Here is a 14,567-nt window from a genome sequence, read left to right as displayed (position 1 = left end):
CCTTGCAGGGGGGCCTAGTTCCTGCCTCTCAGTGTTTGTGGGTTTCGGCTTCGGAAAGTCACCATTTTCTATATTTAACTGTCAGTCTTTTCCAAATTGGGACAGGGGTTTGCCCTGTGACCTTACTTCTCTTACAGATATAAAGAGAGTTGTTGATTTGTTTCAGTTTGTTCAGCTTTTTCCTTGTTGTTAGGACAGAGTAGCAGCTTCCTGCTTCTTACATACATTACTGGAAACCAGAAGTTTAGCCCAATTCACACCCGTTTGTCCTCACTCAACTCTGAAGGAAGCTTTTATTTGATCTCTAGTTGAACCCATGCCCATGTCGGCAGCACACAATTTTTATACTAGACATCACCCTTTTGACGAGATTACTTATTTGATGAAAATTCTAATTTATTTACCATGGGGATTCTATAGAATTTGTACATTATAAAGATTGAGAATATAAATGTTGACTATTATGAAGCAACAGATGAACTCAAGTTAAGCAAATAGCAGCTATTACCTAGTTGAAGAGGCCTCTATGCAAAATAAATACAGAATACAATAAGCAGTAAAAACCGGTACTTGGTCATGGCATCTAAAAGGCTTATGGTAAAATCCATGTTAAAGATACACAGAAATATAATGATTACGTACACTTCCTCAATCTACTATAATTCATATCACTTTCACTTATATATCTTCTAAAAATGTTATACAAAATAAATGACCTATTTACCAGAAATGATAGACAAAAGAAATGACCTATTTACCAGGAAAATGTGCAATAAATGTGTGGGGGTGGAAAGTATGTGGGGGTTAAGGTTGCATGGAGGCGTGATTGCCACATGATATTGTAATAACTACTTGTGAAACTCTCTTTGTGCATAAGTGCCTAAGGGTAAAGGATAAGAAATAATAATATCAGCATGGCATTTTTTTTTTTGTTATCGTTGTTGCTGGTTGCATTGCACGGACATTAGCTGTCCTGCTCTGTGAAATCCACGTTAGAGGGAGCTTTCAGGGTCTTAAAATCCTTAGTAGGTTACTACTCAAACTCTGGCACTGCAGTAGACACCGAAAAATATGTTGACAAGTGGAAATTAAAGGGAAGAGCTCTATCACTTACTATTTCTCTATCTGCTAAATGGCAACAGTATTGCGGGTATGCTTGGAATTCGTGAGCACCCAAGTTACCATTTAAAATGGGATATTGCCATCAGATTCGAAGAGATAATTTTATGTTATTATTACCACTTAGTGCTTTAAAATATGTGTAAGCCCTGACCGGTTTGGCTCAGCGGATAGAGCGTCGGCCTACGAACTGAAGGGTCCCAGGTTCGATTCTTGTCAAGGGCATGTACCTTGGTTGCTGGCACATCCCCATTAGATGATGTGCAGGAGGCAGCTGATTGATGTCTCTCTCTCATGGGTGTTTCTAACTGTCTATCCTTCTCCCTTCCTCTCTGTAAAATTTCAATAAAACACATTTTTAAAAATATGTGTAAAATTCTGGGGAGCATCAACATAAAAGCAGGTTACCTCAGAGAAATAACAAACCTTCCACCAAATAGTGGAACCTGAGAAAATATGACAGGCTAACACCTTTTGGTTGGGAGAGGAAAGTAGGGAATAGTTAGAGCCAGTCCGCCAAGTTAGTCACCTAGGGGACCACGTATAGATAGATGCTGGGGATCTGTGGGTGGGGATACTATATAGGACAAGCAAAGGCTTCCTGGTTTGGCTTGGAGCTGACCCTGAATACCAGTGAGATTTAAAAAGTACTATGCAAGGCAAAAATAATACACAGATAACAATGCAGCAATACAAGAAAACAGGAGGGGAAGGGGAAGGGTCATTGAACTTCCCTGACAAAGAGGTCATGTGTGAGGCTAGCACAGTGCCCAGATGTCTTTAAAGAACCAGGGTGTCCTGTGCTGTTCTGCCACTCTCCGCCCCCCTCCGTGGATCTGTGCCAGATGAAGGGCTTGGCTTGCATTTCCATGCATGTGAAAATACATATATTTAAATATTAGGATCACTCTGAATGCATCAAGATGCTAGGAGATATCTCTGAAGAAATGAAAAATGACTGAGGGGGGAATTATATGTGTGAAGAGAAGAAAAAATGCAACATGTATCTCTTATCCTGGATTCAATCAAATCCATGTGCCCTTTTGATGGGTATGGTAGAATTTGCTGCACTATTTAATTTGGCATTTCTCTTCTTGTTTTGAGAGTTTTAAGGACATAGTCTTGAAAACTCTATGTATTTTGCAGTGCTACAGTATTAGTATACTTTAACTTAAGCTTGTTCTTATGTTGTTTCTTAGTTGCCTCCAATAATTTTTTTAAAAAATACATTTTTTATTGATTTCATAGAGGAAGAGAGAGATAGAAACATCAATAATGAGAAAGAATCATTGACCAACTGCCTCCTGCATGCCCCACACTGGGGATCAAACCCCAAACTCGAGCATATGCCCTTGATAGGAATAGAACCCAGAAGCCTTCAGTCCACATGCTCTATCCACTGAGTCAAACTGGCTAGAGCCAATTAAAATTTCTTAATGGGAGTTATCTATCTACCGTGTTTCCTCAAAAATAAGACATCTTCCTAAAATAAGACCTACTTAAAGGTTTCCTTCTGAGTGAAATATAAGACATTCCCTCCAAAATAAGCCCCCCCCACCCAGGCTAAACATGAGAGATTTGGTCCACTGATTCTGAAAGAAATGGAGTCACAAGACATTCACCAGGAAATTCAGGAATTGGATTATGATGATGTTCCAGAAGATGATGACATGATTGTCATTGAATAAATGAGTAAATTCTTGATACTCTAGGATTCAGTTTGTCTGGTTTGTGTTGACAACTATCGTACTTTATTACCATATACAGGTAATAAATTTCCTTTATTTTCATTTAACAATAAATGTGTACCATATTCCTCTTCATGGAAAAATAAGACATCCCCTGAAAATAAGACCTAGTGCATCTTTGGGAGCAAAAATTAATATAAGACACTGTCTTATTTTTGGGGAAACAGGGTATCTATCTATCTATATATAAAACTTTATATAAAGTTTATGTAATGGCGATGACAAGAATCTCTACAAAATTATATTCAGATTAAATCAACTTGAATTGAGTGCTCATTCTGATTCAGACAGTGTTCTACTCATTTTCATAGAGAATTTCCATTTTCCTTGTATCATCGCTGTAAAGTAGGCTTTTAAAAATATTTTGAAATAATTATAGATTCACAGAAATTTGCAGAAAAAATAAATAGCACAGAGAGGCTCCATGGAGTCCTCACCCAGTTGTCCTCAGTGGTTACATCGTTTGTAAGCAGAGTATGATATCAAACCAGGAAGTTGTCATTGAAGTGCACGCACACTTCTATGTCATGTTATCACGTGTGATATTTGTGGAACCACTGCTCTCAAGATACAGAACTATTCTACCCACCACAAAGATCTTCCCTGTGCTTCTGCTTACGGTCATCCTCACCATCCCCAATGCCTGGCAATCAATCTGTTCTACATCTTTATAAGCTGTAATTTCAAGAATGCCATGTAAATGAAACCAGGAAGGGGTGACCTTTTCACACAGCTGAGTTCTCTGAGGTCCGTGCACGCTGTTGCATGTACTAGTGACTTGTCATTTCCATTGCTGAAAAGTATCCCACTATGTTGATATATCATCCTTTGTTCACCCATTGCAGAAAAATATGAGCTGTTTTCAGCTTTCTGGCTATTAAAATGCTATGAACATTGTGTACAGATTTTTATGGTGTGTGTTCTTAAAAAACAGATAAATCACTTTTCAGAGCTGAGATAGAGGAGATAAAGTGTCCGGAGCACAGACCAGGTTTCCAAATCCAGATGTTTTTACTTTATTTCCTGGGCTGCTTCTAACAATCCCAAATTAAATGAGAACAAACTGTTCTACAGACAGTGTAGAAAAGTAATGATTATATTTTTTATTGCATATCGATAAACTATTGGTTTTAGAATAATATCTGCTCAAAAACTTGATTGCTTTTAGCATCCTGTATGCACATGGATTCGCTCATTTATTCCTTAACACTATTGTTTTAGTGCCATTAAATGTCAGGTCCTGTGCTGTGTGTCAAAACAAGTGCCCAACCCATGAGGTCCTTTCCAAAATACTATGTTTATAGCACAGAGGTAGCTTGCTGATTTAGTAGTTTTAAATTGTACTTGGAAAAATGTTTACTCACAGATAACTGCTATAACAATAGTTAAACTTGTGTTCTTTTTTTAAATTTTATATTGATTTTTAGAGAGAGATGGAGAGAGAGAAACATCATCAGCAGCTTCCTGCACAACCCCATCCTGGGTATTAAGCCTGCAACCGGGGCATGTACCCTGACCTTTAGGTGCATGAGACAACGCCCAACCAATGGAGCCACACCAGCCAGAGCTAAATGTGTATTCTCAGATTTAAATTTTTTGAAAGATTTGGGTTAATGTATTTTGCCTCATCTTAGGAAAGCAATTGCTGAGCATGCATGCACAAATGCACAATCTAATTTGCAAGGTATGCAATTCAATACTGCTTTCAAATATGGGTTAGGTTCAACTGGATTTTTATTTGTGGCTTGTTCACCAATTAATGATTTCTTCTACTTAGTCTATGTCTTTTCCCCCCAATAGCATGAAAAATTAATCAACCGGCCACAGAGTACCAAAAGAATTTCTACAGATCCTCTAGGTAAGAGTGCCCTCACTACAGACCTGCTTTTTCTCTCCTATATTATATTAGAGACCTGGTGCATGAAATTCATGCTTGGGAGGGGGGAGGGGTCCCTCAGCCTGGCCTGCACCCTCTTGCAATCTGGGACCCCTCAGGGGATGTCTAACCACCAACTTACAGGCTTAAACCAGCAGTCGGACATCCCTCTCACAATCTGGGATGCTGCATACACCAGTGACTATACTTTTCATACAGGTGAAAGGCATCTTGCTATTTTATGGACAGCTACATATTTTTTTTTTTTGCCCTGATTATAAAACGTAGTACAGAACATGACTTTCTGAGACAGTAGCACTATTTTCTCCATCTTATGGGTGGAAAAGCTGAAGCAGAGAGAAGTTAAGTAATTGGCTTTGTCACACAGTTATAAATGTCAGAATCAGGGCTGACCACAAAATGTGCAAGCCAGAGTCCATGCATGTCATCGCTGCATCATCCTGTTTTTTTCAGTGTTTGAGAAGCCTTGTCAGATTTTAATTTTTAAATCTAAGAGACTGTTCCCAACATATAAGGAAGGATCCCTAGGCCTGGACAGCAATCAGGGCTGATTGGTGGGGTGACTGGTGGGGCGATCAGGGAACCCCTGCTGGTACCCCCCTTGGCTGGCCTGACACCTTATCCCCCACCACCACTGCCACTGGTTGCCTCCTTCTGTGGGATGACCGGTAGGGTGATAAAGGGGATCCCTGCTCACACCCGTCTTGGCTGGTCTGAGGCCTGAGAGCTGGGGACAGCTCCTGCATTGAGCATCAGACCATGGTGGTCAGTTTTCAACCTAGGGACCAGTCGTTCTGCCGTTTGGTCAATTTGCATATTAGACTTTTATTATATAGGATATTTTATGTGAATCCTTTTATAAAAAAGACTAGATAACTTTGCAGTTCAATAATCATTAAGTTTATCACCCTCATAAATGTTTTCCTTTGGAAGTCATGAATGTTTAATTCAAAGCATACTCAAATGTAGACATAGTTAAATTTATATTAAAATTGACAAGAAATAGGAAGTCTACTAAGTAATATTTTACTAAGATAACTAGTAAGTGCTTAGTTTGGTAAGTAGACCAGTGCAGTTTTTTCTGAAATGCTGACTATTAATTGTGAGTCTCAATGTTTGGTCACCTTGAATCTACATTTGAGGGCAATAGACTTTAAATGGAGGTATATTGGTGTGAAACCACAACAGAAACTTGTGCTTTTTATCGTGGTTATGCATAAATCACCTACATAACAATGATGGGGATTGCAGGGTAGAATTGGACAGTTTTATTCTATTTTAGCCTTCAAAACAATTCATTCTGTGATTTTTAAAATATATTTTATTGATTTTTTACAGAGAGGAAGGGAGAGAGATAGAGAGCTAGAAACATTGATGAGAGAGAAACGTCGACCAGCTGCCTCTTGCACACCCCCTATTGGGGATGTGCCCACAACCAATGTACATGCCCTTGACCGGAATTGAACCTGGGACCTTTCAGTCCACAGACCGATGCTCTACCACTGAGCCAAACCGGTTTCGGCCATTCTGTGATGTTAATAGTGACTTTAATCATTTATTGGTCTCCAACCCACCACTGATGGCAAAGCCTTCCCTTCAGGGGTTACCTTTATGGATTTGTACAGAAAACGTCCAGGCTTTATTGAATTACACGTGAAAAAAGTAGGCTGGGAATAAACCTTAGTGCTACATATCCTCTCAGAGGCACTAAAACTGCTTTCAAAGAGACAGCAGGTGATACAGCAAAAATAAAACAGAAAATACCGCCCCCCCCATACACACACATCTCCACCAAACAAGAAACCAAACCAAACCAAATGAAGAACAACAGCAGAAGATGAAAGCCCGGGAAGTTTGTTAACTTTTGAAGAATCTGATGTTAAATAACTCTCACTACCATTGTCACAACCGTGGGAGAGCACAAGGTGCCCCTCTCTTCCCTACCTGCACCAGGAGGTCCTAGGTTGTTACACTATGTGGTCTTATAGAACCACTACCATCTGAGCTGCTGCAAGAAGGGTGATGGTAGGTGAGGGTAGAGCAGGATTAATCTATAAAAAGCTTTTTAAATGCTTAGTTATGGTGTTCAGACAATACTTTATAAGAGATTTAGTAACAAGGAACAAATAAGATCTGATTAGACTGAAAACTTTTCTTTATTAGTTGTGTGGAAGACTATGTTAGGCAAAACTGATAGCAGGGTTATGAATTAGAACCCAGGTTCCTACAATTCTCCAGAAAAGAGACATAGGTCATGACCAAGAGTGGGTCAGTAAGGCCGAAAACTGGGGGACATAGCTGAGACATATTTAGAGTTAGGACTGGTTGGACTTTGGTACAGGGGATAAGAAATAGGCTTTGAGAAATTACAATACCATTACTTGTTTTAGCTTACTCAATTGAGTAGTCACATGTACTGAAAAAGTTGATAGAGTGAAGGATCAGGTGGAGAGAAGGAAAGACCAAAGCTGATTTTGTTTTGAGAGATATGGAGCTTGAATTGCCTGTTATATATCCTGGTAAAGATAATTGGGAGATGAACATTGCATATGCTATACCAGGATCTAGAAAAACAAACCCACAGGTGCAGATTATAGTACAGTGTTTGGTAAACTCATTAGTCAACAGAGCAGAATATCAACAGTACAAGGATTGAAATTTCGTTTGAGAGCCAAGTTTTTTAAACTTAAACTTCTTCTAATGCCACTTCTTTAAAATAGATTCACCCAGGCCATGGAATTTTGTGGAAGAGCCACACTCAAGGGGCCAAAGAGCTGCATGTGGCTTGAGAGCCACAGTTTGCTGACCACAGTTCTAGTAGATCTGGGCTGTTTCACAAATAGTAGATGGCTGAGGTAATAAGAGTTGATGAATTCATTGAGGGGAGAGGATAGAAATAGAAGAGACATGAGACAGGAAGCACTAATTCAGGTGTAACCGGAGGAAGAGACTCAGCAACTCAGAAAGAGCCATGTGGCAGAAGAGGAAACCCAAGGAAAGCGGTAAAATGCCTTGTGAAGTCAGACAAGACAAACTGAGAATCAGCTGTGGTAAGGGGTAATGAGAAGGGCTCTGGGCAATCTGGAAAGCCTTCAATAGAGTTTTAAAAGAGGGTTCAGAATCCCTAAAGCAAAGGTTTAAGAAGTGAGTCAGGCCGGGACCGGTTTGGCTCAGTGGATAGAGTGTCGTCCTGCGGACTGAAGGGTCCCAGATTTGATTCCGGACAAGGGCATGTACCTTGGTTGTGGGAACATCCCCGGTGGGGGGTGTGCAAGAGGCAGCTGATCGATGATTCCCTCTCATCGATGTTTCTAACTCTCTATCCCTCTCTCTTCCCCTCTGTAAAAATCAATAAAATATATATTAAAAAAAAAAGAAGTGAGTCAGCAGTGATGAACTCTAGGCATCAAGTTTACATTAGGCATTAAAAGATTTTATGGTAAAAAGTGTGTAACACACAATCTGAAGAGAAACCACAGTACAGGGAATATAGTCAATAATATTGCAGTAATTATGAATGGTGCCAGGTGCATACTGGCAGTATCCAGGGGAAACACTTTGTAAAGTATGTGATTATCTAACCACTATGCTGTACACCTGAAGCCAATGGAAATTAATATTAAAAGTTAAAGAAAAAAGATAAAATAAAAATCCTTGGCCTTTAGCTCTGAAAAAAAGCATAAAATATTTTATGGTAAGGGAAGGAAGAGATAGCTCAGCAGATTGAAAGTGTAGCAGACGCAGGGAAATAGGAGGCTTAAGAGTGTTTGTAAGAAGTATGGCAAGAACCTGTGGTGAGGAGGAGATTAAGGAACAGGTGTGAAGGGAATGATGATGAAAAACAGTGTGATAGATGGAATGTGGCAAACACGAGGAGTTAGATTTTGTAAGAGAATGATTTTGAAATGAAAATAAGATTATGAGAACTTAGGTCAAATGGCTTTGGGTAAAGTAGGAGTAACAGACATAAACTGAGTGAATCAGAATGCACATAAGTTTGGGGCTTACGGATGGTAGAAGAGATTTGGGTCATTGCTCTGGAAAACTTTAAATGGAGTTCAGGAAAAAGATTTTTTTTAATGGATTTGTAAGCTGCTAAGAGCTTAAATAGTGGAAAAAACGTATACTTTCTTGATCACATTCACCATAGGTTCATAACCCTGGGCAGCCTGATAGTTAAATGTAGAGTGAATCAAGCAGGATTGGGGATGGACAAGTTGAGAACAATGAAAACTAAAGAGGACAGCATAGTTTAAGGAAGATGCAAGACCCTTCTCGATGCACCTCGCTGGTTGTTAGAAGTAGCATGTAACACCCAGAAGGTTTGACTGAATGACTGCACCATCAACAATATGGCTATATTAGTAGTGATGGGGGGGGGGGAGGGGATTGGCAAGAAGAATATGAAGCAGGAACAATGAAATAGAAGCTGTGGAAGTTTAAAAGGTACTGGTAGACAGTAATATGGAGAATCTGAGGCCAAGGAGATGGAATAATTCTGGTTGATGATGAAACTGGCCATGAGAGTCAGTATCTAACATGGAGTCACATGCAAGTTATTGATGCTGACAAGATTAGGAACTATGCAGTCAGTAATGGTACTGATGGCCAATGCAGTTGCTGATAATTTTTCTTTCTTTTTTTCTTTTTTCAAAATATATTTTATTGATTTTTTTTACAGAGAGGAAGAGAGAGGGATAGAGAGAAACATCAATGAGAGAGAAACATCAATCAGCTGCCTCTTGCACACACCCCGCCGGGGATATGCCCGCAACCAAGGTATATGCCCTTGACAGGAACTGAACCTGGGACCTTTCAGTCTGCAGGGTAACCTTCTGTCCACTGAGCCAAACTGGTTTCGGCAGGTAATTTTGCTTTTTGATGGCAAAAGACAGATGCCTTGGAGAGGGAGAGAAAGGCCTGTAGCATGGACATCAAAATCCATACACTGCAGAATGCTCATGTGGAAGTAACAATGGAAAGCGAGGATGTGTTGACTCCACTTCTTGGTAGACTTTGCAGAAAAGTGGAATGACTCACAGTGTAAAAGCAGATGTGTTTGAGTGAGCAGGTCAATGGGAAGGAATACTTGAATAAAAGGTGGGACAAGACCAGGGAAAATGGTGCGGGGGTGAGCATGAGTGGGAAAGTGGCTGTGAGACAGGCTAGTGCTGGATGTGGAAGGAGAGAGATAGCAGGATTGGGGGTATTACTGAGAGAGATGGATCCGAGTTACACAACAAAGAAAATAACAGAAAAATGAATCGCGAGGTTAGGTGGTGGATGAGTCAAAGGGAAAGGGAAGAAGTATGCTGAGTACACAGGATAGAGTCAAAGGAGATGTTTGTGGTTCTGAATATTAGTCTGGGGGTCAGGGGAAATGCTGGTGTGGAGAACCTTCCACAGAACTGATCTGTGGGTTGTGTATCTTGGAGAGTTTGTGGGTGACTGTAGTTGGGCTCTGTGTATGACCATTGTCCAGATGCTTCTAACACTTATGCATCAGATTAGTACTAATGAAGGAAAACATTTCTTGAACCTAAAAATATCCTTTACCACACATGCTACTTATAGTTGGGTTGGAGGCTTGCTAAAAAATGCCAAGTTTTTTTCCTCCTCCTCATCCTAATTAAGTAGACTCTCTGAGGCAGGGTGACAAACCATTGGACAAGCCCACGTGGCTCTTAGGACTCGGTTAAAATTTGAGAAGCACTTTCAACCCTCTGCAGGAGAAGACCCCAGACATTCAAAGGCTCTCAACGGTCCTACTGGGTGGTCCCAAATCTTTCTGCTGTTCAGAGGACAGACCGGAGGGCACTTAGATTCCTGTGAACAGGGATGAAGGACTAGCTGAGCACATCCCCCAAGAAAGAGTCCTAACACTGTCCCCTGTGTGCCCGGCAGATGCCCTGTGGAATAACTTGCTCTACTGGTTGGCCGAGGAGCTCTCAGCAGAAAATGCCACGAGTCTCTCCTCGTCCCTCCCTCTTCGCCGCAGCACCATTCAGCTCATCAGGCTGAAGAACCCAGATGACCTCACAGAACAGATTCACGAGCTTCTTTGCTCCTGGAAAAAATCACTCCCGAATGCCACCGATAAACTTCGCCTGCTGGCTCGCCATCTCCGCAAGATCGGCAGGAGTGATCTTTCGGAAGAGCTCAAGTTCAAGTGGGAAAATCAAGTGTTCACTGAGCCACAGCAGAGGCTCGATGTGGCAGAGTAAGGCCGGTTGCTCTTCCTTTGGGTCAGAGTTGGTGGTAAGAGGGTTTCTGTCAACATTTTACTAGGGGCTCCCGGTCATGTTTGAAGTGAATCTGTTTGGCAGATGTGCTTCTGAGACAAGGGGCAGAGCACTAGTCAGACAACAAAAGGATTCCTAGGTCTGAGTGCTCCTTCATGGGTCAGTGACATGTATGGTGCAAGCATGGCCAGCACAACATGGGTCCAGACAAACTGTAATGGCATTTGCAATACAGTTTGCTCTGCTCACATTTTAATAGGTGAAGTTGCTTTCTAAGTGTAAAGGAAAAATATGATATATAGAATCCCTTTTTATTGTTTTAACAATAACAATATAGACAACAATACACTGTTATCTAGCTACATAAAAGGAAAATAGTTATCAGGGATTATAAGCAACTAATCTTCATTACGTGATGCAGTGGCATCCATAGGTAACAATGCCAGATAAATTGGGCTGCAGGGACCTGACATAGATGACAGCAAATCACTTTCAGAAAACGTCATTCATTTACTGCCATAAACCTTTCTTTTGCTAAAATGTAGCCTGGAAGAGGGAAACCTCATGTTTTATTACTAGTGGGATGAAGAAGTGCAAAGGATCTGAAAGAATTCACCTACTTAGGATAAAGCTCTGCTTATAAATCAGTTTGAGAAAAACCTTATTACATGAGCCCTATTTAAAAAGTTATAACAAACCTCCACAAACTAAAAGAAAAAAAATAGTAATTACCTAAGCCGCATCATCACTGATAATCCCTGTTAATGTCTGACGCACAAGCTCTGAGACTTTGAAAAACCTAAAGCCCCTTTGCTCCCTGAATAGCATGAAATAAAAGGGGCATTACATTAGTTTAACCAATGTCTTTGAATGTCTTAATGGTTGCATAAAACCTCATTTCATAGCATTTCCATATTAATTTTAATAATACCTGTTTTGAAAAATGTAATGATGTAGTACTTTTTTATTCAACTTTATGTTGTTGAAATTCATCCATGTTGTTTGGCAATAGTTTGTTCCTTCTCGTTAATATATAATATTCCATTATATACATACACTACAAATAAATGCCTATTTCACTGTAGACATCATTTCAATAAATTTCTGTTTGGAGCTATTATAAACAGTGTTTTTATGAACATCTATACCTACCTTAGGTGATGATATATACTTATTTCTCCTCAGTATGTAGCTGAGAACATAGTAAGTGGTTATCATAATTAACTAGTTGACTTAACCTTTCCCCTCTTATTGTATAAAGATTGGTTTTGTGCACCAGTGGGGTCCCTTGGCCTGGCTTGCAGATTGCAAGAGCCACACGCCAGGCCAAGGGACCCCAACTGTGCATGATTGGAGGTCAGGGAGGGGCCATAGGAGGGCTCCAGGGAATGTCCGGCCCATCTTGTCCAGTCCTGACTGGCTGGACCCCAACAGCAAGCTAACCTACCAGTTGAGCGTCTGCCTCTGGTGGTCAGTGTGCGCCATAGCAACTGGTCGAACAGTCAAATAAACTGTCAACCACTTAATATGTTAGGCTTTTATTATACAGGATTTAGGTGACTTCCTTCTTTTCATAAAAATAACACTACAACGACCAATTTTCTACATATGCATGTGAACAATTATTTCTTTGGGCTAAACCTTTAGAAATGAGATTATCTGCCAGGAACATTTTTAAGGCTCTTGATACAAATTGATAGATTGCCACTTTATCAGGTTTAAAGATTCTTAGCAAAACAGTATTTTCAATTATATGCATAAATGAATCAAACTGAAGCACATAATATGAAATCCTACATCCCAGGTAAGCCTGGATTGTCTTCAATTGCTTTATTGAGGAAAAAAGATATTAACTTAAACCTTTTGCAGCATCTCCTCCACTAATAAATGGAGTATTCTTCATTGGCATTGCCATTTCAAAAAGTATCAGAAAGAAGACGAATATAGCAGACATGTGGACAGATTTCCCAGGTGTCAGAGAGCTATGGTATAAAAAAAAATAGCAAATTCCAATGAAAAGATGTTAAATTCATTTATTCAATGGATGGATGTTGAACACAAATTCTGGATCAGGCAATCTACTCTATGCTGGGAAAACAAAAACAAGTTAGAGACAGTCCCGGGATATGTTTTTGTTTAAAGGAAGAGTGAATGAATGGGACCAACATGCTGTTATTGCCTATAATGAACCAAGCTCTTAATGTTTAGCTCTTTACAGAGATTCATTCATTTAATTCTCCTAACTTCCTGTGAGGTAGGTCCACTGCCTCATTCTATGAGAGGAAACTGGAGATCAGAGAGATTGAGTGCCTTGCCTAAAATCACAAGTAAGTGAGTGACATAACCAGGATTCAAATGCATGCTGCCACCAAATTAAAAAGAAGAAAGGAAAAAATATATATATATTTTCCCCATTATCCTAAACATTCTGTATTTATACTTCTCATTTTGCAAAACAACATTTCTAATTCATATCAGTGGTGCAAATAGAAGTTTTGAGCATGAGGATGGGGGAGGGGGAGGTGATGGGAAGGGAGTGTGATGTTGACATCCTTGATGATATTTGTCAACAACTCAATTGGTTAAATGTTCTCTTTGACTTTTTTAAGGGAATGACAGGTTAGGGCAATATTGAAAATTGACTTAATCATAAATTGGTGGTGCATAAATACTGGTTGTTGTTTTTTCCCCCCAGCAGATAATGGTAGTCCCCAATAATTAGAGCTATTTTGCCACAACTTGACTATTCAGGTACATCAAAAGCCCTTCAAAACAGTGGCTATAAAATAGGACCATTTAGCAATTAAGCCTTAGACCTTATTACTGAGGTGCCTGTTTTATCCAGAGGGTAAGAATAGTTTTATTATATAAAGAGTCAATCTAAGTATCTGTATCTTGAATAATAAGAATTGCATTAATGAAAGGCCTTTACAACTATCCTTTTGCTAATTATTAAACTCAAATTTTACAAATAAAATAGATCTAACATATATTACTCTAATGAACAAAACCTGATATGTTAAACAATATGCTTACCAAGTCTGCAGTGTACATTTATGGTGAAAAGTAATTGATTATCTCTTTTAAAAAAAGCAGCTTAAATGGACACATACACACTATCACATTGTATATTATTCTGAAGCATTTCAGAATAAAATAGAAGCACCTTAACAAGTGAGGGAGACTTTGATGGCATCATAATCCAATTTTTAAAACAGCTAAATTTTGTGAGGAAAGTTCCATTTTCCTGACTCAGTGTTTCTAAATGGAAGTGGCATTTTGAATGGGGTAGTTTTTACATAAAAACCTGAGTTGGTGTCTGTGTTGCGGGGCACTCAGCATCCCTGACTTCTGTTCACCATGTGGACAGAGCCTCTCACTCCCATAGAAAGTGTGAGAAACAAAATTCTTTCCACACATTTCTAGGTATGAGGGGGGTGGGTTGGGAGCACAGAAATGCTATAAGTGGACTTAAGAATAGGGTTCCATGGACCTTAAGGAAGGGTGTTGGGAATCATTGTTTTAGTCAACTTTTGGTTTGAAGCAGAGCATAATATAAAG

The 14,567-nt window shown here is 39.7% G+C and overlaps 1 protein-coding gene across 1 annotated transcript in view; it reads left to right on the top strand.

Moving 5' to 3' along the window:
- DTHD1 (death domain containing 1) overlaps window positions 1–12,085 on the top strand; it is a gene marked incomplete at its 5' end in the record, with an annotated part of 60,655 nt that extends 48,570 nt beyond the window's left edge. The window contains 2 exons of the mRNA XM_084901446.1: window positions 4,668–4,725; window positions 10,669–12,085. Of these exons, the coding sequence (XP_084757572.1) occupies window positions 4,668–4,725; window positions 10,669–10,988 (378 nt within the window). The 3' untranslated portion in view covers window positions 10,989–12,085. The remainder of the gene's footprint in view (window positions 1–4,667; window positions 4,726–10,668) is intronic.
- Between the last annotated feature and the right edge of the window lie 2,482 nt (window positions 12,086–14,567).

This window comes from Pipistrellus hanaki (assembly GCF_964339955.1).
Source record: "Pipistrellus hanaki genome assembly, chromosome: 1".
Taxonomy (NCBI): domain Eukaryota; kingdom Metazoa; phylum Chordata; class Mammalia; order Chiroptera; family Vespertilionidae; genus Pipistrellus; species Pipistrellus hanaki.
Note: the sequence above shows the minus strand (reverse complement) of the source record. Positions and strands in the feature narration are given on the sequence as shown.